General features: G+C 44.8%; 1 protein-coding gene across 7 annotated transcripts in view; it reads right to left on the reverse strand.

Annotated features, from left to right (window-relative positions):
- The window catches only part of dock9b (dedicator of cytokinesis 9b), a 329,527-nt gene that overhangs the window by 149,979 nt on the left and 154,747 nt on the right, over window positions 1–24,801 (reverse strand). For all 7 annotated transcript variants that reach the window (XM_059970496.1, XM_059970495.1, XM_059970491.1 and 4 more), the window contains exon 3: window positions 19,617–19,706. In XM_059970496.1, the coding sequence (XP_059826479.1) occupies window positions 19,617–19,706 (90 nt within the window). The remainder of the gene's footprint in view (window positions 1–19,616; window positions 19,707–24,801) is intronic.

A 24,801-nucleotide genomic window follows, 5' to 3' on the forward strand; every position in this document is an offset into this window, starting at 1 on the left:
GAAATCAGGACTAACGAGCTGTTAACGCACCACAATGCTGAAACTTTCCACATTCCAGCCGAGCAGTGAGTCAGAATAGATCTGAAGTGGGTCGGTGTGGAATGAACTGATGCAGTTCGGCTGTGAACTATGCTTGTCCACATCCTTGGGGATTTTAGGATGGGCCCTTTGGCCCTTCAAAACCAATGCTGGATCGCTGACATGTCCATCATCGTGATACCCTTACCTCAAAGACAGCAACCTGTATTCCCATATCTATTCATTAGCTCAACGTCAAACAATCCCTGACTTCCCAAACCCAAACAAAGGAGCAAAAAAGGTTTATTGTTTTAATGCGCGTGTGTGATTCTCAATGCAATGTTCTGGAGATTAATTTTCACTTCCTGGGAAGCTGAAAGCCATTGCTGCCTGGTGTTTACTTATTTATTGAGATACAGCCAGGAGTAGGCCCTTCAAGCCACACTGCCCAGTAACTCCTGATCTAACCCTAGCCCTAGCCTAATTATGGAACAATTTACAATGAACAATTAACCTGGCAACTGGTACGTCTTTGGACTGTGGGAGGAAACCACCAGCACCAAGTGTCTGTTTTAATGCAACGAGTATTATGAACAAAGCGGATGAGCTTAGAGATCGTGGATCAGTACTTAGAGCTATGTTGTTGTGGCCATTACAGAGACTTGAATGGCTCAGGAGCAGAAATGGCTACTTCGAGTGCCAGGCTTTAGATGTTTCAGAAAGGACAGGGAGGGAGGCAAAAGAGGTGGGGGCATGGCACTGTTGATTAGAGATAGTGTCAAGGCTGCAGAAAAGGAGGAAGTCATGGAGGGATTGTCTACGGAGACTCTGTGGGTGGAAGTTAGGAATAGGAAGAGGTCAATAACTCTACTGGGTACTTTCTTTATATAGACCACCCAATAGTAACAGGAACATCATGGAGCTGATAGGGTGACAGATTCTGGAACGGTGTAATAATTAAAGGGTTGTTGTGGTATGAGATTTTAATTTCCCAGATATCGATTGGCATGTCCCTAGAGCAAGGGGTTGAGATGGGGTGGAGTTTGTTAGATATGTCAAGAAGATTTCTTGACACAATATGTAGATAAACCTACAAGAGGAGAGGCTGTACTTCATCTGGTATTGATCTGGCTTTGGTCAGGTGTCAGGTCTCTCAGTGGGAGAGCATTTTGGAGATAGTGATCATAATTCTATCTCCTTTACCATAGCATTGGAGAAGGATAGGAACAGACAAGTTAGGAAAGTGTTTAATTGGAGTAAGGGGAAATATTAGGCTATCAGGCAAGAACCTGGAAGCATAAATTGGGAACAGATGTTCTCAGAGAAATGTACGGAAGAAATGTGACAAACGTTCAGGAGATATTTGCGTGGAGTTCTGCATAGGTGCATTCCAATGAGACAGGGAAAAGATGGTAGGGTACAGGAACCATGGTGTACAAAGGCTGTTGTAAATCTAGTCAAGAAGAAAAGAAGAGCTTACGAAAGGTTCAAAAAGCTAGGTAATGATAGAGAGCTAGAAGATTATAAGGCTAGCAGGAAGGAGCTCAAGAAAGAAATCAGGAGAGCCAGAAGGGGTCATGAGAAGGCCTTGGCGGGCAGGATTAAGGAAAACCCTAAGGCATTCTACAAGTATGTGAAGAGCAAGAGGATAAGATGTGAGAGAATAGGACCAATCAAGTGTGACAGTGGAAAAGTGTATATGGAACTGTAAGAGATAGCAAAGGTACTTAACAAATACTTTGCGTCAGTATTCACTATGGAAAAGGATCTTGGTGACTGTAGGGATGACTTACAGTGGACTGAAACGCTTGAGCATGTAGATATTAAGAAAGAGGAGGTACTGGACCTTTTGGAAAGCATCAAGTTGGATTAGTCACCGGGACTGGCCAAATTTACCCCAGGCTACTGTGGGAGGTGAGGGGGGAGATTGCTGAGCCTCTGCCGATGATCTTTGCATCATCAATGGGGACAGGACAGGTTCCGGAGGATTGGAGGGTTGCGGATGTTGTTCCATTATTCAAGAAAGGGTGTAGAGATAGCCCAGGAAATTATAGACCAGTGAGTCTTACTTCAGTTGTTGTTAAGTTGATGGAGAAGATCTTGAGAGGCAGGATTTATGAACATTTGGAGAGGCATAATATGATTAAGAGTAGTCAGCATGGTTTTGTAAAGGGCAGTTCATGCCTTACGAGCCTGATTGAATTTTTTGAGGATGTGACTAAACTCTTTGATGAAGGTAGAGCAGTAGATGTAGTGTATATGGATTTCAGCAAGGCAGTTGACAAGGTACCCCATGCAAGGCTTACTGAGAAAGTAAGGAGGCATGGGATCCAAGGGGACATTGCTATGTGGATCCAGAACTGGCCTGCCCACAGAAGGCAAAGAGTGGTTGTAGACGGGTCATATTCTGCATGGAGGTCAGTGACCAGGGGAGTGTCTCAGGGATCTGTTCTGGGACCACAACTCTCTGTGAATTTTATAAATGACCAGGATGAGGAAGTGGAGTGATGGGTTAGTAAACTTGCTGATGATACAAAGGTTGGAGGTGTTGTGGATAGTGTGGAAGGCTGTCAGAAGTTACAACAGGATATTGATAGGATGCAAAACTGGGCTTAGAAGTGGCAGATGGAGTTCAACCCAGATAGATGTGAAGTGGTTCATTTTGGTAGGTCAAATATGATGGCAGAATATAGTATTAATGGTAAGACTCTTGGCAGTGTGGAGGATCAGAGGGATCTTGGGGTCCGAGTCCATAAGACATTCAAAGCTGCTGCGCAGTTTGTCTCTGTGGGTAAGAAAGCATACGGTGCATTGGCCTTCATCAATCATGGGATTGAGTTTAGGAGCCGAGAGGTAATGTTGCAGCTATATAGGACCCTGGTCAGACCCCACTTGGAGTACTGAGCTCAGTTCTGGTTGCCTCACTACAGGAAGGATGTGGAACCCATAGAAAGGGTGCAGAGGAGATTTTCAAGGATGTTGCCTGGATTGGGGAGCATGCCTTATGAAAATGGGTTGAGTGAACTCGGCCTTTTTTCCTTGGAGCGACGGAGGATGAGAGATGACCCTGATGGAGGTGTATAGGATGATAAAAGGGATTGATCATATGGATAGTCAGAGGCTTTTTTCCAGGGCTGAAATGGCTAGCACGAGAGGGCACGGCTTTAAGGTGCTTGGGAGTAGGTACAGAGGAAATGTCAGGGGGAAGTTTTTTTTTACACAAAGTGGTGAGTGCGTGGAATGGGCTGCCGGCAACGGTGGTGGAGGCCGATACAATAGGGTCTTTTAAGAGACTCCTGGACAGGTACATGGGGCACAGAAAAACAGAGGGCTATGTGTAACCCTAGGTAATTTCTAAGGTAAGGACATGTTCAGCACAACTTTGTGGGCCAAAGGGCCTGTATTGTGCTGTTGTCTTTCTATGTTTCACCCAGAAAAAAATCCACACGGTCACAGGGAGGACATACAAACTCCTTACAGAGAGCGGCAGGAGTTGACCCTGGGTCTTTGGTACTGTAAAGCTTTGTGTTAACCACTGTGCCACTGTGCCAACCCTATAGGTACAACTATTGTGATGGTGGAAGAAGGTAACATGTGCTTGATGATGCCCAGAAACCTTGCTGGCCATCAAGCACCCAGGGTACCATTTACAAACTGCACTGCAGTTCAGGCAGCGTTCTTTGAAAGTCTATTACTTTAGGTTGGATGGTTAATAAAATATTACTCATCCAGATGAAGACATTTATTTCCACGTGAGTGTGTGCATCTATCTGGTTAAGAGTGTGCTCACATCTGATTTAAAGGAGATCTGAAGGACAAGTTTCAAGAATGATAAAGGTGGCTACAACTACAATGTTCAAAAGATACAGACAGGTTCGTGAATAAGGAAAGTTCATTGGGATATGGGCCAAATGCTGACTAATTGGGGGCCAGCTTAGGTCGGCCTCTTGGTTAGCATGGACAACTTGGGCTGAAGAGCCTGTTTCAGTGTTGTATAACTCGAAGATACTGTAAATCCAAACTACAATCTACTAATGCTAACACGAGTACAAGCGCTTGGATACTGTGCTTGACTGCAGAACAGAGCAGACTGAGGTACATCCAAGACAATGAGGATCGCCGCTTCATTGTTGTAGGGGTGAAAGTGTTGTTTGGTGAAGGGTCACAGCTCTGGGTCCACCTGCTGCTATGCATTAGTGAAAACTTATCATAGCCAGATCATGGAGAGGAAACAGGTCCTTCAGCCCACCAAGTCTGTGCTGGCCATCAAGCACCCACTGTGTGTACCATTTGTAAAATGCACTGTGGTTATTTGCCCATCCACACTGACATTATTTCTCGAAGCTGTTACCAAAGGCAGCAGGTGCAGGGACCACCACCGTCAAGTCAGCGGCCGTCCCAATGTGGAAGTACATCAGTGTCCCTATATCACTGGTGGGTCCAATTTCTGGAAATCCCTCTCCAACATAACAGGAAGCACCAGATCAAGGTGGTGGCACAGGACAACCTCCTCAAGTGCTTTTAGAGATGGGCAATAAATCTTGGCCATGTTGGCAATATCCAGAAGCCATCATGTTCTAGAGCAAACACGAGAAAACCTGCAGATGCTGGAAATTCAAACAACACACACAAAATGCTGGTAGAACACAGCAGGTTAGGCAGCATCTATAGGGAGAAGCGATGTCGACGTTTCTCCCTATAGATGCTGCCTAGCCTGCTGTGTTCTACCAGCATTTTGTGTGTGTTGATGTTCCAGAGCATTTGAATCAGAAAATTTCAATCAGCTGCTTAAGCCAAGGCATTAATCAGACATGACAATAATCTTCTTCAGTAAGACCAAGTAATTTGCAGAGTTCATGAAGAACAATGGAGAAAGACTGTTATCTCGGCAAGCAACTCCAGGAGTACAGGAATAAGCACACTCAATACATCAGGCAAACCAACCTCTCTTCCACTGACTCTTTTTACTCTTCCCACTGCCTCCATAATCAAGCAGCCAGCATAATTGAAAATGTCCTCTCTTCCCCCCTCTCCACCAGTGAAGATACAAAAAAAACTGAAAGTATGTATCACCAAGCTGAAGGACAGCTTCTACCCACTGTTATAAGACTACTGAATGGCTCCCTGGCTCTCGACCTCATGATCTACCTTGTTATGGCTTTGTGCCTTATTGTCTACCTGCAGAGCACTTTCCCTGTAGCTGTTACGCTTGATTCCGCATTCTCTTATTTTACTTTGTTCTGCTTCAATGTACTGTTATGATGAATCGATCTATGTGAACAGTATGCAGGTCAAGCTTTTCACGATACCTCAGTTCACCCAACAATACTGAACCAATTTCCTAGTTCACAAAGCAATGAAGTCATAACTAAGGCATGACCACTGGACTGTGGTCTCTCACAAAGTTAGGAGTGACTTTAATTTTAAACGTACTTCACAGAACACCATCTCTTTCCACCCCTCTTCCTCTGGTGTTTTTCCAGTTTCTCCATCCACCTCAACTCCTCCCTGTGAGCAAGGATTCCACATTCTCCTCACTCTGCAGGAAAAGGGTCCTCTCCTGAATTACCTGCTGGATTTATTGCTCACACTGTAGGATTACTGTACTTTGACCCTCAACAAGGAACTCCGAACACTTGAGGCATCTTCTGTCAATTATCCCAGAACTACAGCAAGTAGAGTATTACGTAACTGCTCCTCTTCAACCGAAACTCATCTGAAGGGGTAGTGCCAGCCCTTACTGTCAATCAAAAGCATTTTGCTCAATTTAACTCAATGCCATGAATTTTTTGACATCTAATGTTTGAACAGTGTTCTTGTGTTGAAACACTGATTTCTCATTCAACAGCTCGACACAGTGTTTGCTTGGGCACAATATGGGATCACACCAACCTGGTTGGATTAAACTGCTCCTGAAAGGAAGGAAAAGAAAATGGCAGCCAGACAACATTCACCTATCAAATGAATCTGGATAGGTTTTCTTCCCTCTCTCTCTCGGTATGTTCAGTTCCAACAATCTGAGGCTCTTGAACTCTGCCTCAATCTCCCTACTTCCCTCCCAGCCTGCCCCTCGACTTCTTTGACCAATGCCTTTCACGTGGGGGTGGGCTTCGCTGGCAAAGCCGGTCCTGTCTGCCCTGAACTACCTGGCGAAGGATGGCTGAGCAAAAGGATACTCGAGCACCAGATGGGCCTTTGCAACAATCCATTTGCTTTAGGGTGACCATTGCTGAGAATGGCTTTTAACTCCAGATTTATTCAATTAGTGCAGTATAACTTTTTCCAGCTGCTGGGGTGGATTTTGAATTTTTGTCTCTGGATCAAACATTCTGGCATCTGGATGCTTGCCTAATAGGTTAACGCAGTATTGACCTAATACACCCTCATGTGGCTTGGGTCAGATTTTTTTTCCCCATCACTTCTGTCAATTTATTTTGAGACATTTCAGAATGAGAATCGGGGGAACACACACCAGTCCTCTTAGAGGGGTCAGAAGCAGAAAGAATGAGCAATTTCAAGTTCCTGCATGTCAGTATCTCTGAGGAATTATCCTGGACCCAACATGTCGATGTAGATACAAACAAGGAATGATAATGACTATATTTCATTCAGAGTTTGAGGAGATGGAACATCAATAGACAATAGACAATAGGTGCAGAAGTAGACCATTCGGCCCCTCGAGTCTGCACCGCCATTCTGAGATCATGGCTGATCATTCACTATCAATACCCAGTCCCTGCCTTGTCCCCATATCCCTTGATTCCCCTATCCATCAGATATCTATCCAGCTCCTTCTTGAAAGCATCCAGAGAATTGGCCTCCACCGTCTTCCGAGGCAGTGCATTCCACACCTCCACAACTCTCTGGGAGAAGGAGCTCTTCCTCAACTCTGTTTTAAATAACTGACCTCTTATTCTCAATCCATGCCCTCTGGTATTGGACTCTCCCAACATCTGGAACATATTTCCTGCCTCAATCCTATCAAATCCTTTAATTATCTTAAACGTTTCAATCAGATCCCCTCTCAATCTCCTCAATTCCAGCGTGTACAAGCCCAATCTCTCCAATCTCTCTGCGTAAGACAGCCCTGCCATCCCAGGAATCAACCTAGTGAATCTACGCTGCACTTCCTCAATTGCCAGAATGTCCTTCCTTAAACCTGGAGACCAAAACTGTACACAATATTCCAGGTGTGGTCTCACCAGGGCCCTGTACAAATGCAAAAGAACATCCTTGCTCTTGTATTCAATTCCCCTTGTAACAAAGGCCAACATTCCATTTGCCCTCTTCACTGCCTGTTGCACTTGCTCATTCACCTTCATTGACTGGTGAACTAGGACTCCTAGGTCTCTTTGCATTTCTCCCTTACCTAACTCGACACCATTCAGACAATACTCTGCCCTCTTGTTCCAGCTTCCAAAGTGGATAACTTCACATTTATTCACATTGAATGACATCTGCCAAGTATCTGCCCACTCACTCAGCCTATCCAAGTCTCCCTGTATTCTCCTAACGTCCTCTTCGCATGTCACACTGCCACCCAGTTTAGTATCGTCAGCAAACTTGCTGATATAGTTTTCAATGCCCTCATCTAAATCGTTGACATAAATCGTAAAGAGCTGTGGTCCCAATACAGAGCCCTGTGGTACCCCACTAGTCACCTCCAGCCAGTCTGAGAAACACCCATTCACTGCTACCCTTTGCTTTCTATCTGCCAACCAGTTTTCTATCCATGTTGAAACCCTGCCCCCAATGCCATGAGCTCTGATTTTACTCACCAATCTCCTATGTGGCACCTTATCGAATGCCTTCTGAAAATCTAGGTACACAACATCTACTGGCTTACCCTCGTCTAACATCCTTGTTACACCCTCAAAAAACTCCAACAGATTAGTCAAGCATGATTTGCCCTTGGTAAATCCATGCTGGCTCGGCCTAATCCTATTTCTGCCATCTAGATGTGCCACTATTTCGTCCTTAATAATGGACTCAAGCATCTTCCCCACGACTGACGTTAGGCTAACAGGGCGATAGTTCTCCGTTTTCTCCTTCCCTCCCTTCTTGTCACCAAAGACTCTCAAAGATTTCTACAGTTACACTCTGGAGAGCATTCTAACTGGCTGCATCACTGTCTGGCTATTGCACAGGATCTAAGTAAGCTGCAGAGAGCTGTAGCCTTAGTCAGCCATCTTGGCCACTAGTCTCCGTAGTATCCAGGGCATCTTCAAGGAACAATGCCTCAAAATACAGGTGGCATCCATCACTAAGGACCCCCATTACCAAGGGGTCGCTATCATTGTTCCCATCAGGAAGGAGGCACACACTGAACTATTCAGGTACAGCTTCTTCCTCTTTGCCATCCACTTTCTGAAAGGACACTGAACCCATGAACATTACCTCACTACTTTTTTTATTTTTAAATTTGCACTGCTTATTTAACTGATATAAACCTCTACTTTTCCTTTAATTTACTGTCTTTATTCCCACGTACTGCAATGTACCGCTGCCGCAAATACAACATGCTGGTGATATTAAACCTGATTCTGATTCATAAGAGGCAGAGATAGAATGAACTCTTTTTCCCCCCAGGGTTGGGGAATCAAGAACTGGTTTGTTACGTGGCTCTGGCTATCCACATTATCAATGCCTCTCATCATCTTATACACTTCTATCAGGTCACCTCTCATCCTCCATCACTCCAAGGAGAAAAAGACAAGTTCACTCAATCTATTCTTATAGGGTAAGCCCTCCAAGTCCAGGCAACATCCTTGTAAGTCTTCTCTGCACTCTCTCCATAGTATCCACATCCTTCCTATACTGAGGTGACCAGGACTGCGCACAGTACTCCAAGTGGGGTCTGACCAAGGTCTTATATAGCTGTAATATTACCTCATGGCTCTTGAACTCAATCCCACAGTTGATGAAGGCCAACACACCATATGCCTTCTCAACAACACTGTCAACCTGTGCAGCAGCTTTGAGCGTCCTATGGACACAGACTGCAAGATCTCTCTGATCCTCCACACTGCCAAGTCTTATCATTAATATTATATTCTGTCTTCAATTCTGACCTATCAAAATGATAGGTTGAATTACCTGCGTTGAATTCCATCTGCCAATTCTCAGCCCAGTTCTGCATCCTATCGATGTTCTGCTGTAACCTCTGACAACCCTCCAGACTATCCACAACACCCCAAATTTGGTGCTATTAGCAGACTTACTAACAAACCCTTTTACTTCTTCATCCTGGTCATTTATAAAAGTCACAAAGAGGAGGGGTCCCAGAACAGATCACTACAGAACACCACTGGTCACCTTCCTCCATGCAGAATACAAACCATCTGTAACCACCCTCTGCCTTCCGAGGGCAAGCCAATTCTGGATCCTCAAAGCAACGTCACCTTGGATCCCATTCCTCCTTACTTTCTGAATGAGCCTTACATGGGGAATCTTATCAAATGCCTTACTGAAATCCATATATACTACATCCACTGTTCTCCCTTCATCAATTCATTTTGTTACATCCTCAAAGACTTCAATCAGGCTCGTAAGGCACAACCTGCCATTGACAAAGCCATGTTGACTATCCCTAACCAGATTATGTCTCTTCAAATGCTCATAAATCCTGCCTCTCAGGATCTTCTCCAACAACTTGCCCACCACTGAAGTCAGACTCACTGGTCTACAATTTCCTGGGTTATCTCCACTGCCTTTCTTGAGAGGGGTGAGATTCAGTAGAAACACAAAGGGTAACTTTTTTTACCCAGATGACGGTCAGCATTTGGAATGAGCTACCAGGACAAGTGTTTGAGGTAGGTACATTAACAACATATAAAGGGCATGTGGACAGGAAAGTAGGCCAAACTAGTTTAGTTGGCATGGACCAGTTGGTCTGAAGGCCTTACCTCAGTGCTGTATGACTCTATAACCAAATCTCCAGGTGAATAAAGGTGGTGGTTGGAGTTAAGTTTCTTGAGTGAAGCCTCCAGGAAGACAGCACAGCGAGTAGAACCATTGCCTCACAGGACTAGGCACCTAGCTTCAATCCTGACCTTACTGCTGTTGGTGTGGAGTTTGCATTTCCTGCCCGAGTGTCCTCGTTTTCCCTCACGCCCCAAGGTCAAGAGGGTTGATAGGTTAATTGGCTGCTGTGGGTTCTCCTATGTGTGGAATCTGGGGGAGGGGCTGAGATTTGGATGGGAGTGTGGGAAGGATAAAAATGGGATTAATGTGGGTTTAGGGTAAATGAGCGGATGAATGTCAGTATGGATTTAATGGACCGAGGGTCTGGTTTCCACGCTGCATCTCTCTGGGACGTCAAGAGATTGCATGAAAGGAAAATCAGATGTTTTTCCTTTCCAACTTGCTGGAGTCTGACCCCTTCAGTGGACTGTGATACCTCCCCAGCAACCTCACACTTATATAGCATCTTAACATAATGAAATATCCCAAGGACCTCATAGGTGTCTCACTGAACTATAATGGAGAGGGCTCAGACAGAGGTGGAGGCAGAAAGGTGCAAAGGCAGGGTGATAACCACCAAAACACAGAACCCGGAATATGAATATGGCAGACTGCAAGGATATGGAAATTCCTTGGGAAGCAGGGAGGTGCAAGAAACACAGTATAAATTCTATAGCCACCTTACTGTATTAAATATTCGGAAGTGAGTCATTTAAGAATTTTATGCACTATGTAAAGAATTCCAAAACTCTGATCAGGTCAAGAATTTTATTTTGGAACATGCTTTTCAAGTCCAGCAGGTTCTACTGTAAATCAATGGAGAGATTATTCCGAGCTCTCACATTCATTGCCACATCATGCATCAACTCCCCACATTAACCCTGAGTGCTCTTGAATCTGCAGGAAGGCTGCCAGCCAAAACTGATCAGCCAAACCATAACAACTGGTGTGTTTATATTAACATTCAAGAAGATGATTCAAGAAGAAGATAAAAAATTTCTTTAGTAACTATTTGGAAACTGAAATAGGTTCTCAAACAAAAACAAACAGAAAAGACACACAGGAGGAGCAACCATTCATATTCCGTCTGGGTAACCTCCCTGAACATTGATTTCTCTAACTTCTGGTAATTTCACCTCCTCCCCCTTCTCTTTTTTTCCATTTCCCTTACTGGTTCTGTTCTTGCCCTTTACTCTTCTCCTCATCTGCCCATCAGCACCCTCTAGTAACCCCTTCTCCCATGGTCCACTCTCCTCTCCAATCAGATTCCTCCTTCTTCAGCCCTTTAACTCTTCCACCTATCACCTCCCAGCTTCTCACTTCATCCCCTCCCTCACCTGGTTTCACCCATCACCTGCCAGCTTATACATCTTCCTCTCCCCCACCTTCTTATTTTATTTTGCAATACAGTGTTGGCTGGTGGCATCAGCACTGGACTTCGGGGCGAGAGGTCCCGAGTTCCAATCCGGCCAGCTCCCTTGCATGCTCTCCATCTATGCCTGGGTTGAGTGTCGAGCTAGCAACTCGACCTCGTAAAAAAAAACCTGGAGAGGGATGGGCTCCGCTGGGCTTCAGTTGACCAAGACACGCTGTACGATGAGCAATCACCAGAAAAAAAAAGATCGGTGCAAGAGAAATGCTTGTCATCCAACGCAACCAGCCACACCGCTCAGCAAACTACCTGTTTAACACGAGCATAATCACAGGATGCGTGTCGAAAGGCTGTCGTGATGCATCAGGTGTGGCTGTGGAGTGGGTACAGTGCTTGTTGCAAGCACTGTGTGGTGCCTCCTCGCTGGCAACACAGGGAAATTGAACACCCTTCGGACTCGGGCCGAACTACAGAGGACGGGGCAGAGGTCTGGCTCCTGCACACTGGCGCCTGGCGCCCGTGAACCAGATCCACAGCTACGGGTAAATAGCCCCACGGCCTCGCGGGCAGCGTCGGGAGAGACGAAGGCTGTGGGAGTAAACCCAGACAGCAGGTCCAGAGTGGAGATCCTAGGGCAGGTGGATGCCACTAACATCCTTCCAGCAGCTCCTGCAGCCAAGCTGACGACAAACGTATTGCTTCGCTTTCCTTTGGACTACGCTTGTGCGGCCAAGCTGGAGAACTTTGATGACTGGGCCTCTCAGGATCTCCATACCTTCCGCCCAGGCTTGATCCAGAGCACACATCATATTCCCATTGTCCTTTGAGACAGACGGATGCTATCATCAATCACAGGACAATTCACAATGTCCAATTAAACTATTAACTGGTGTGGGAGACTGTTTGGACTGAGGGAGAAACAGAGGATCTGGAGAGAAGCCACGCAGTTGAAGGGAGAATACACAAACTCCTCACAGACAGCGCCGGAATTCTCCGAGCTCAAAGAGCATCTCGCTAACTACTACCCTTCCCTCCAGTCCTGAGGAGGGGTCTCAGCCCAAACTATAAACCGTTTATTAAGACTTTGCCCGACAGCGAAGTTCCTCCAGCATTTAGTGTGAGAGTGGAGAATTTTCCAGGCTCCCCTCTCTGCGCAGAGCAGCAAAACCAGTTTCACAAACATGTCATGACAACAAAACTGAAGTAAATCTATTGTCAACGCTTCAGTACCAGATCAAAGCCCAGGAATTAACTTCTGAAATTATTTTTTCCTGCACCTAATAATCTCAAGAATTTCTGATCCTTTTAATGAAAGCCACCAACATAGTCATTTCCCACTGAATGATGAAGTTCGTAAAGATTTACAGGAGTGAATGGGTAATTTGACCCATCTCATTAATGCTGGTTGGAGAAAGGCACAGTAACGCAGCTGGTAGAGTCGCTCCTTCACAGCAACACAGATCCAGGTTCAATCCTGACCTCGGGTGCTGTCTGTGTGGGGTATGCCCACGGGTACTCCAGTTTCCTGCCACACCCCAAATACATGCAGGTCAGTTGGTTAATTAACCGCTGTTTGTTTTATGGGTGAATCATTCAATCTGGGAATATGGAGAGAATGAAATCGGGAGTGGTATAAATGCTGCTTAATGTTCAGCATGGAGACTGACAGGTTTTTGGTTAGTCAGGGTGTCAAACTTACGGAAAGAATGCAGAAGAATGGGGCTGAGAAGGATAATAAATGAGCAATGATTGAATAGGAGAGCTCACCTGATGGGCTGAATGGCCTAATACTGCTCCTATGTCTTATAGTCATATAGCTTTTTCCCATGCAGTATGATTTTATAGAGCTGTCCTCAGGGACTAATCCCACTTGCCAACGCCAACTGGCCATGGTTCCTCAAGGGGTCAGACTAATTAAAATGTCTGGGTTTCTGCCTCAAGAAGCTTTTAAGATCTCACACCGCCCTTTTCATAACTCCCTTGTCTTCACTCCCTTTGCTTTGAATCTCTGCTCTTGGAAAAACAATCTATCCTGTTCACACTACCAGTTTTGCACGTGTCAACCATCACACCACCCCCCCCCAACCCCAACTACCCTCCACTGCTTTGCGGCAAGACACTCCTAAAGTCTAAAATTCCCCAAACTCTTCAGTCCAAATAATCAACTTTCAATCCACCCTAAGCTTTTTGTTTAATTATGAAAGCGGTGAGATAAACAGGAAAGATTCCGACCAAAGGAAAATTGTTTCAGTGGAACTTTGTATCAAGCTTTCTACCTCTAGGTCTGGTTTCTACACAGCAAGCCTCACAACACACACAGTACTGCCTTCATAGCACTGACAGATGTATAAGTATTATTTCATTAAAAACCTGATGCATCAGAACAACATCATTATTCCCACCTTAATTCTGCTTCCTGTACAATATCCATCAATGTTTTCATAAAACAAAACTACTTGTGGATAAACCAAGATCTAAAGTTGCCCTTGGAATTTCCCCAGATGTTCAGAACAAAGAACAGAGAACCGAGCAGCATTAGAACTGACTCTTCAGCTCATGATATCTGTGCCAAAGTGACCAAATCTGCCAGAATCTTGTCTGTATCCCTCCATTCAGTCTGTTTGTGTGTCATGTGTGGCTAAGTGCCTCTTACATGTTGCTATCTTACCATCTTCCACCACTTTCCAGACACCTACCAATCTCTCTGTAAAAACAAATGCCTCACAGGTCAGCTTTAAACACTGCCCCTCTTACATTATAGTTATGTTTCCAGTATCCAGCATTTCCACTCTGGGAAAAACACTCAGACATTCTAACCTAACGATGTCTCTCATAACTTCAACTCATCCCTTAGCTTTCAATGCTCCAGAGAAAATAATCCAAATCTGTCCAACTTCTCCTCATAGTGAGTACTTTCCAATCTAAACAACATCTTGGTGAACCTCATCTGCACTCTCTCTAAAGCCTGCACATCAGGATTGGCTCTGGTGAAGGGTCTCAGCCCGAAACGTCAACTGTTTATTCTTTTCCATAGGTGCTCCCTAGCCTGCTGAGTTCCTCCAGCATTTTGCGTGTGTTGCTTGGATTTCCAGCATCTCCAGATTTTCTCTTGTTTGTGAATGAACAATTCTGGCTGTTTCCCGGTCCTCAGGGACCTTGCCTGTGCCTAAAGTGGACACAAAGATCTCTGTCAAGGCCACAGCAATCCCCTCTCTTGGCCCTTTCAATGATCTGGGATAGATCACAATAGGCCTTGGGGTCTTATTCACCTTAATCTTCTCAAGAGCCCCAACACCATCTCTTTGCTATCAACATGCCCTAGAATATTAGCATCTCTCGCCCTGATCACACCGTCCTTCTCCTTGGTGAATACTGATGTGAAGTATTTGCTTACTATCTCGCCCCCACTTCCAGCTCCAGGCGTAAATTCCTTCCTTTGTCCCCAAGGGGTCTAACATATTTCTACAGATGCACCATGGAGAGCATTCTAACTGATTGCATCACCATCTGGTATGGAGAGGCTACTGAAATAAGCTGCAAAGGGCTGTAAACTCAGCCAGCTCCATTGTGAGAACAAGCCTCCGTGACATCAAGGACACCTTTCAAAAGGTGATGCCTCAAAAAGGCAGCATCCATCGTTGAGGAACGCCATCACCCAGTCTGTGCTGTCTTCTTACTACCTCTACCAGAGAGGAGGTACAAAAGCCTACAGGCACACACTCAACGTTTCAGGAACAGCTTCTTCCCCTCCGCCATCGGATTTCTGAACGAGCAATGAACCAACCCATGAACACTACCTCACTATATGGCACCTTTTTCCCACCACTTATTTAATTTTTAATACAGCGATTTCTTATTTTAATTTATAGTATTTTTATGTATTGCACTGTAATGCTGCCACAAAGTTCACAACATATGTCAGTGATATTAAATCTGATTCTGATCGGTCCTTCCCTCTCCCCTCGTTTATCATGTACTGTCTGTGTGAAAATCCTTGGGATTCTCTTTCATCCTGCTCACTGAACATTTCCTGCCCTGTCTCCCCTTTCATTTTCATTCCTCAAAGGCTCTGTCTGAATTCAGCTTCCTAAACCTACATATGCTTCATTTCCTTTTGCGATTAAATTCGCAAACACCTCCCGTCCCAACCATCGAACAAAGAACACTGAACAGTACAGCACAGGAACAGGACCTTTGGCCCACAAAGCTGTACCAATCCAATTAAACTCGTAATCAAATGGCCAACTAGACTAATCTCTTCTGCCTACACATTGTCCATATCTTTCCATTTGCCTCACATTCATGTCACTTCAAAGTCCCTTCGGTATCTGCCTTTACCATCACCCAAGGTAGCACATTCCAGGCACCTGCAACTCTCTGTGTAAAATAAAACTTGCCCCTCACATCTCTTCTGAAATTACCCCCCTCCCCATCTTAAATGCATGCCCAATGGCATTAGACATTTCAACCCTGGGAAAGAGATACTGTCTATCTACCCCTCTCGTAATCTTAAAAACCTCTATTCGATCTCCACTCCCCCACCACTGCTCTGGAGACAACAACCAAAGTTTGTCCAACCTCCCATTATAGCACATGCCCTCTGAACCAGGCAGCATCCTGGTAAAACCTCTCCTGCACCCTCTCCAAAGCCTCAACCTCTTCCCAATAATTGGGCGACCAGAACTGTGTGCAACTCCATAATTTTTTAAATTGGAAAGAGAAATCGATATTCATGCTACCAGGACGGAGGCTAACCAAATGGCATATAAGGTGTTACTCCTCCACTCTGAGGGTGGCCTCATTTGAGGCACAAGAGGAGGCCGTGAACTAGCATGTCAGAACAGAAATAGGAACTAGAATTAAAATGTTTGGCCACCAGCTAGTTCTGCTTTGGCCGGATGGAGTGGAGGTCCTGATGAAGCGGTACCCCAATTTACGACTGGTCTCACTAATTTAAAGGAGGCTGCATCAGGAGCACCAGATACAATAGACAATCCCCAGCATCTTCAACGGGGAAGTGTTGCCTCACCTGGAAGGACTGCTTGGGGCCCTGTGTAAGGTGAGGGAGGAGGTGAACTTTGGCTGCTTGCAGGGATTAAGTGCCAGGAGGGAGATTAGTGGGGAGGGACAAATGGACAAAGAAATCATGGAGGGGGAAATTCCTGCAGAAAACAGGTAGTCGGGGGGCAAAGATATGATTGGTGGTGAGATCCCTTTGGAGATGGCAGAAGTTGCAGAGAATGATGTGTTGGATGCGGAGGCTCATGGATTAATAGGTAAGAACATGAGGAACTATCACCGTTAAGGCTGCCCTTTACCTCTTCTCACCTGTCTATCATCTCTCCTGGGGTCTTCTCCTCCTTCCCTTTCTCCTTTGGTCCACTCTCCTCTCCTATCACATTCCTTTCTTTCCAGCACTTTGTTATTTGTACCCACCTAGCTTCACCTATTAGCTTCTAGCTATCCTCATTCCTCTCCCCCACTTTTTTACTCTGGCATCTTCCCCCTTTCTTTCTAGTCCTGAAGAAGGGTCTCAGCCCAAAATGTCAACTGTTCATTCACTTCCACAGATGCTGCCTGACCTGCTGAGTTCCTCTTGCAGCTTCAGTGTGTTGCTTTGGATTTCCAGCAGGTTTCTCATCTCTACATCGCGTTGTATTCTTTGCCAGCCTGCTATGCTAACCACAACACAATCAATCTTCATATCTTCTGCAAACTTACTCATCCACCCATCTACTGTACATTTTCATCCAGGTCATTTATATAAATCACAAACAGCAGAGGTCCCAGTTCAGATCCCTGCACAACACCAATAATCACAGACTTCCAGCTAGACTAAGTTCCTTCCACCACTACCCATGGGCAGGCCAGTTCAGAACTAAAACGGCCATGGATCCCATGCATCTTAACCTTCCGGATGTGCCTCCCATGAAGGGCCTTGTCAAATGGCTTACTAAAATCCATGTTGACAACATTCAGTTCCGTCCCCAGCAATCACCCTCGTCACCTTGTCAAAAAACAATCAAGTTGATAAGGCATGACTTGCCCCGCACAAAGCTGTGATTGCTCTAATTAGACCAATGGTTTTCCAAAAGCTCATAAATCCCACCCCTATGAATTCTCTCCCATAACTTCCCTACCATGGATGTCAAATCAAGTCAAATTTATTTATATCACATTTAAAAACAACCCAGTTTGACCAAATTGCGGTGTAGATCACAGCAAATAGCTAAAATCACAAATACAAGCAACACAGACATAACCAACAAGGCGAACAGCTTATAGGCACAAAGGGAACAACACAAGGGCCTAGGCACAAGCCAAAAATTACCCACATCAAGTAAGTGGATTTAAAAGTCGATGGAAGGGGTAGATCTGATAGGGAGGGGAAAGTTGTTCCACAGTCTAGAGGCTGCAAAAGCATAGGCACGATCACCCCTGAGCTTAAATTTAGATCGTGGAACAGCCAGGAACCCAAGTCAACCGACCTGAGGGCCCTGGAAGTAGAATAAGGGGTTAGAAGGTCTGTGATATAAGGGGGGCAGCCCATTTAGTGCTTTATAAACAAACAGGAAAATCTTAAAAATCAATTCTGAACCGTACTGGCAGCCAGTGGAGGGAGGCCAGGATGGGGAGTAATACGGTCCCTTTTCCGGGCACCTGTCAGGAGCCTGGCTACGGTATCCTGGACCGGTTGCAGACGGGACAGGGACAACTGACTAATCCCAGTATACAGGGAGTTTTACCAGCCTATAGCTTCCAGGATTATCCCTGGTTTCCTTCTTGAATAATGGAACATTATTCCAGCTCTGTCTCTCTTCCTCACAGCAACAAGTTGGTCCTGAATTCTGACCCGCTAGTCTTCTCAACATCTCAGTAAACAAGTCCATGCCCTATCTTGTCAAACAGGGTGTCGATGCAGGTGATTTGTGGAGTTAGTAAGGAGGATCAGGTTCGGTCCTGATCTGCAGCACTGACTGCGTGGAGTTTGCACCATTTCCCAGTGACTGTGTTGGCTTTCCCTGAGTGCTCTGGCTTCCTTTCGCATCCCAGTGACTGTGCAGGCGGCGAGTTAACTGGCTGCTGTAAACTGTGTCCCTGATGGAGTCTCCACAGTGGATGAGGGATGGTGAGGAAATTATGGGGAGAATAGGCCATGGGGTAAGTCAGTGCAGGACTGTGTGTAGTTACGGTCACCACACCATAAGGAGGATGTAGAGGATTTGAAGGGAATACAAGAGGGGTTCATCAGGATGCTGACAGGAATGGAGAATCAACCATTAGGACAAACTTGAATTATTTAATACGGAGGCTGAGAGGTGACGTAATACATGTATATAAAATTATGAGAGATGTATAGTAGTTAGGGTGTAAACAGAAAAGATAAAACTAGCTTTTATTTGTCACGTGTACATTGAAACACACACTGAAATGAGTTTCTCACGTCAATGACCAACACAGTCTGAGGCTGTGCAGGGGCAATGCTTCCATAGCCAACACAGCACAACTTACTAACACTAACTCATACGTCTTTGGAATTTGGGAAAACAGCCACTGTGACTCCCTGCCAACCACAGGGAGAATATGAAAACTCCTTACAGGAATCGAAACCCGATCACCAGCAATGTAAAGCGTTACCCTAACCCACTGCGATACCATGCCACCCCAACTGAATGTGAGGGGGGAGCGAGTTTAAGGAAGCGTCTACGGTAAATTTTAAGCTTACAGGGAAATTGGTGGGTGCTTGGAATGGGCGACCAGGGGAAGTGGCAGAAGCAGATGCGATTGCAGTTCTAAAAGGCATTTAGGCAGACACATGAACAGGCCGGAAATAGAGGTATATGGACCATGTATGGGCAGTTGGGATGAGGTTAGATTGGTACCATGGTCAGCACAGATATTGTGGGCTGACAGGCCTGTCCTTGTGGTGTGCTAATCTATTATTTCCTCCCAACCATGTCCTGAACATTTCCTTCTGCACCCTCAAGAGAGGAGACAGTTTCACTCCACGCACCTTGTCCAATCCTCAAGACATCTTGAACAGATCAACCCTTAATCTTCTACACTCAAATAAATGCATTTAAATAATAAATTTTACTCTGACGACAGACTTCTTAGGCAACTTCGTCTAATGAAGTGAACGTGCACCATGTCAAACACAAGATATAGCTGACTGCAGAGAGTAGGTTAAAGTATTTATAGATGCAATAACAAAGCCAGCCAACTCCCTGGCTGAATGTACAACTGATCGCTGCTCTCTTACTTCAGTGACGAGCAAGCTCTTAGCTTCTCTCCTTGCATTCTCTGGCACGGTGGAGCAGAGCGTTCGCCCATGTCGCTTCAACGTCTTGATCTGATGGGACACCAAAAGAAAACAATTTTCAATTGAATGCAACAGTGAGTCCAAAACCTCCAGAAAATAAATGCAACATTGCAGACACTGGCCATCTGGAATAAATAAAGCGCTGGGGATGCACCGTGCCCGTGGAGAGAGAAGCGGAATTAAAGTCTCATAATGAAAATATGATGCTCAAGGGTTTTAACGAAAGCAATTCATAACCCAGTGAAAGCAAAAGAGAGCAGAAGGTAGATGCAATATATGTGGAAAATTTACGTCCTGATGCAAGGAAGGGATTTTCAGGGCTTTCTTTCCAAAAAGTGGCAAAACCATACCTTTTTCACATAATATTTCAGAACTTCTACACATACACTCACCCACACACACACAAAAAGCACCTCTTTAAGGCAAAGATACTCTCATCTGGATACTATCACTCCCCATATGTCCTGTTTCACCTAATCATAATCAATAAACAGAAGAGATTTTGCAGATGCTGGAAATCCAAAATAACACATACAAAATGCTGGAGGGACTCAGCAGATCAGGCAGCATCCATGCAGGGGAATAAACAGCCGGAATTTCAGGCCGAAATCCTTCATCAGGATTCAAAACACTTGCCACCACTGAAACTCTTGTTGAAGGGTTTCAGCCCCAAACATCCACTGTTTATTCCTCCCTATAGATGCTGCCTGACTTGTTGAATTCCTCCACCATTTTCTGCACATGCACAATTCCCAGACCCGATGAACTGATCAGGCCTGAAAATTCAACTGTTCATTCCCTACAATGAACGCTGCCTGACCTGATGAGTTCCTTCATCATTTTGGTTTTGTGCTTCCAATATCTGCAGCTTCTTGTGTGTTTGTGTGCATTCAGGTGCCCCAGTTCAATGAGTTTTCTTATTAAAGAGTCAGGCAAAATGACTAAATTGTTCAATCCATTCACAGGTCTGCTCCAGATAACCCTTGCACTTGCCAACACTCCATTCCAGTTTATCGAATTTGTGCTCACATACCATTACATCTGTAACACCAAGACAGTAACACCTGTAAGCCATCCAGCATTCTGTCCACCGGTCCTCTGCCACTCGGTCAGATTTGGTTTGATAATTAATGGCTTGGAGGCCAAGTTTGCAAACAATATGAAGATAGGTGGAGGGGCAGGTAGGGTTGAGGGAGCAGGAAGGCATGTTACCAAGTTTGTCTAAGACACCGGTACGACTGAGGCCTGCTTGAAGCAGGTGGGTACATCAGACTGTCAAAGCGAGAAGTTAAAGATCTCAGTGAACTCTCCAGCTAGTCACCTGTACAGGATTTTAGTACTCAGCCAGGCAACCTGTCCGGACTGGATGCTTTCCGTGGGTTCATCCTCCTGAAGGATACTCTCACGTCAGCCCCAGAGACCGAAATCACGGGTCACAAGGCAATGTGGGAGTTTGTGAAGGTACTTCCATACTTTGATGGTCGAAGTGATCATAAAAGCCATTGAGCTCATCTGGCAGCAAAGCCTTGTGGCACCAAAGTCGCTTGGTTTCACTTCGTATGATGTGACTGCATTCAAGCCCTGCCACAGTTGTTGAACATCCTTCAGTGATTCAAGTATAATCTGGAATTGCCACTTCATACGTGAGGGGGCGTTCCGGAGGTCAAATCGAGACCTCTTGTATTTAACTTAGATGCCAAAATTGAATGCCACTGATCAGGTTCATCTTGGGCTTCTGGTTAGGGAAGACTCTGAATGATTTTGTGGGAACACACTCGCCTACGGTTGTTTTTATAAGATCTGTGACGGCCGTGGTGTGCTGGTTCAGATCCTCTGCTGAGATCTTGAACTCAGCCCAGTCCACTGAGTCAATGCAGTATGTAGCTGCTCCTCAGCCTCCCGTGACTACCTCTTTGTCGTTCTCATCTCTGAAGCATTGCTCTTTAGTAAAATATTAGCTTCCCAAGAATGAAAGGGTTAATGTATGAGGAGCATTTGATGGCTTTCTGGAGTTTGGAAGAAAGGGAGGTGGGGAGGAACCTCACTGAAACCTAGTGATTATCGACAGGCCTAGATAGAGTGGATGTTGAGAGGAGTTTAGGACCAGAGGGCATATCCTCAGAATAGAGGGACCTCCATTTAGAACGGAGATAAGGAGAAATTTCTTTAGCCAGAGGATGAAGCATCTGTGGGAATCCCTAACCACAGACGTCTGTGGAGCCAAGTCACTGGGTGTATTTAAATCGGAGTTTAATAGGTTCTTGATTAGTCAGGGTGTCAAAGTTTAAGGGGAAAAGGCAGGAGAACAGGGTTGGGAGAAATGATAAATCAGTGAAGGAGCAGACTCAATGGGCTGAATGGCCTAATTATGGTCTTACGGTCTAGTGGTGGGGAAAGTGTTGAGGTACTACCTCCATAAATCAAAATCCATCCTTTGTTTCCAATATAATCAGCCCAATCATTTGACGTGCACTGTATTTGCATAATTTTGGTAACCAGAACAATTAAAGGTAATTCTGAAAGATCCTTTTAAATGTTTATCCCTTCACCTAATTTGGCTGTTCAATTTAGCAACTGTAGCTCCATCTCCACCCAATCTGCACCAACAAATCTCTGTAGGTGCAGTGCTGAAAGCAACCTGACCAGTTGCATCATGGTCTGGTACGGTAACCTGAATGTTCAGGAACACGAGAAGCTCCAAAGAGCAGTGGCTGCTGCCCAATACATCACCGGCAAGTTCCTTCCCACCATCGGTAGTATCTACAGGAGCTGCTGCCTCAAGGAGGCAACACCAATCATCTAAGATCCCCACCATCCAGGCTGTGCCATCTTCTCACTGCTACCGTCAGGCAGGAAGCCAAAAGTCCCACACCACCACGTTCCAGAACAGCTGCTTCTCCTTAACAATTTAATTCTTGAACTGACCAGCACAACCATAATCACTACCTCAGTACGGCAATCATATAACCACTCTGCATGACAATGGGCTTTGTTTTAATGTTCAGTTGATGTTCTTTCTTATGAAAAATAGTGCATAATTTATGTTTAATTTATTTTTTTCCACTGCATGCTGCTTAAATGATATTATGAAGCTACAAAGAGAGCACAACAGTGGCTACATTTCATTAGGAGTTTGAGGAGATTTGGTATGTTACCAAAGATACTGAGTAATTTCTACCGATGTACCACAGCGAGAATTCTAACCGGCTGCATTGCCATCTCGTATTTGGACGGGGGGGGGGGGGGGGGAGAGACAGCACTACTGCATAGGATCGAAATAAGCTGTAGAGAGTTTTAAACTTAGTCAACTCCATCATGGGCACTAGCCTCCATAGTATCCACAACAGCTTCAAGAGCGGAGCCTTAAAAATGTGGCGTCCGTCATTAAGGACCCCTAAACACAAAATACTCTGCAGATGCTGGGGGTCAATGCAACACATACAACACACTGGAAGAACTCAGCAGGGTGGGCAGCATCCATGGAAACAAGCAGTCAACGTTTCAGGCCCAGACGAAGGGTCTCGACCCAAAACGTTGACTGTTTGTTTCCATTAAGGACCCCTATCACCCAGGTCATTCCTTGTTCTCATTGCTACCATCAGGAAGGAGATGCAGGAGCCTGAAGACACAAGTTCAGTGATTCAGGAACAGCTTCTTCCCCTCTTCCCTTACATTTCTGAATGGACATTGAATCCATGAACACTACTTCACTACTTTTTTATTTCTATTTTTGCACTATTGTACTTAATTTAACCATTTAACAGTTATACTGCAAATACTTGCAGTAATTCATGTTTTTTTCCTATTATATATTGCAGCTGAAGAAACAACAAATTTCATTACATATGCTGGTGATATTAAACCTGACACGGATTCTGCTGCAAGTCATATTTTCATAACACCTGTGCAAATATGTTCTTGTGATAGTAAACTCAACTCTGCCTTTGTGGCAGCAGAAGAACGATACACGCTTCGATACTCAGGCATGTTCTCTCCGCTTTACATATTAGTGCGACTCTGGCTTGAAGTCGCACAAGGAGTGAGGACGTCGGGGGTGGGGGGGGGGGGAGGAGAGGGATTTAAAGCAAAACGAAACTGAACAGGGCACCAAACAGCTGTTCAGAGTGAGAGAGGAGGAACAAACTGGACCCCAGTCCAGATTGTCCTTGGGTGAGGGTGAACAAGAAGAGTATCAAACTACATACAAATCAGTAGACACACCGGTGCCACAAGATACTCATCTCTGATGGACACTCTCTCCGTCTATTAGGACAAGTTAATCAACTGCAGAATGTTTTTACATAAACATATCTCTATATCTCGCTTAAACAAGTCAAAAGAACTGGATGTTCAAAGGAATGAACTCAAGAGAATACCAGACAACAGGCTCACAAAACAGACACACACATACACACACACACACACACACACACACACACACACGTACGTACGTCACTTAGTAAGAAAATGTTTTCTTTCAAAGTCTTGTATAAAATTGTGTCTTAGGCTATATTTTTATTCATATTGCATGGTTTTTAGTACACTCAACATTGTCAATAAATTTTCATGCTGTAAATAGCATTAATTAAAATCAACTTACAACTATTTAAATTAAATCTACCAAGAAAAAATAAATCCCATTTGGCTTAAGCCAGATACTTAACAGAAATTTATTATGTTTGCCTTATGAGTTTTTTTTAAATTATGAAAGGGAAAGAAAGAGATTAATTTCAAGAAAGGTAACTTTTTAAGTTTGTTACCTTTTTCTGGGAACCAGGCAACATCTTATGCACATGTTGAAAGGAAGACTATAACACTACACCTGTGCAAATCCCCTCCATATCTGGCGACCCTGTGATCTGTGTCTCGTAAGCCAACATCACAACATCCTTTAAGAGGGTGAATGCTTGCAAGGTGACAGACCCCAATGGTGTACTTTGTCAGTGCACCGAAAGCCTGTGCTAACCAATTAGCTGCAGTGTTTAAGGACATCTACAACCTGTCACTGCAGCAATCTAAGGTTCTCACCCACTCCAAAAGGGCAGCAATCATACCAGTGCCCAAGAAGAGCAGACTAGACAACTATTGACCAGTAGCTCCCATAACTACCACAATGAAATGCTTC

Source organism: Hypanus sabinus, chromosome 5, assembly GCF_030144855.1.
Source record: "Hypanus sabinus isolate sHypSab1 chromosome 5, sHypSab1.hap1, whole genome shotgun sequence".
Lineage (NCBI taxonomy): Eukaryota > Metazoa > Chordata > Chondrichthyes > Myliobatiformes > Dasyatidae > Hypanus > Hypanus sabinus.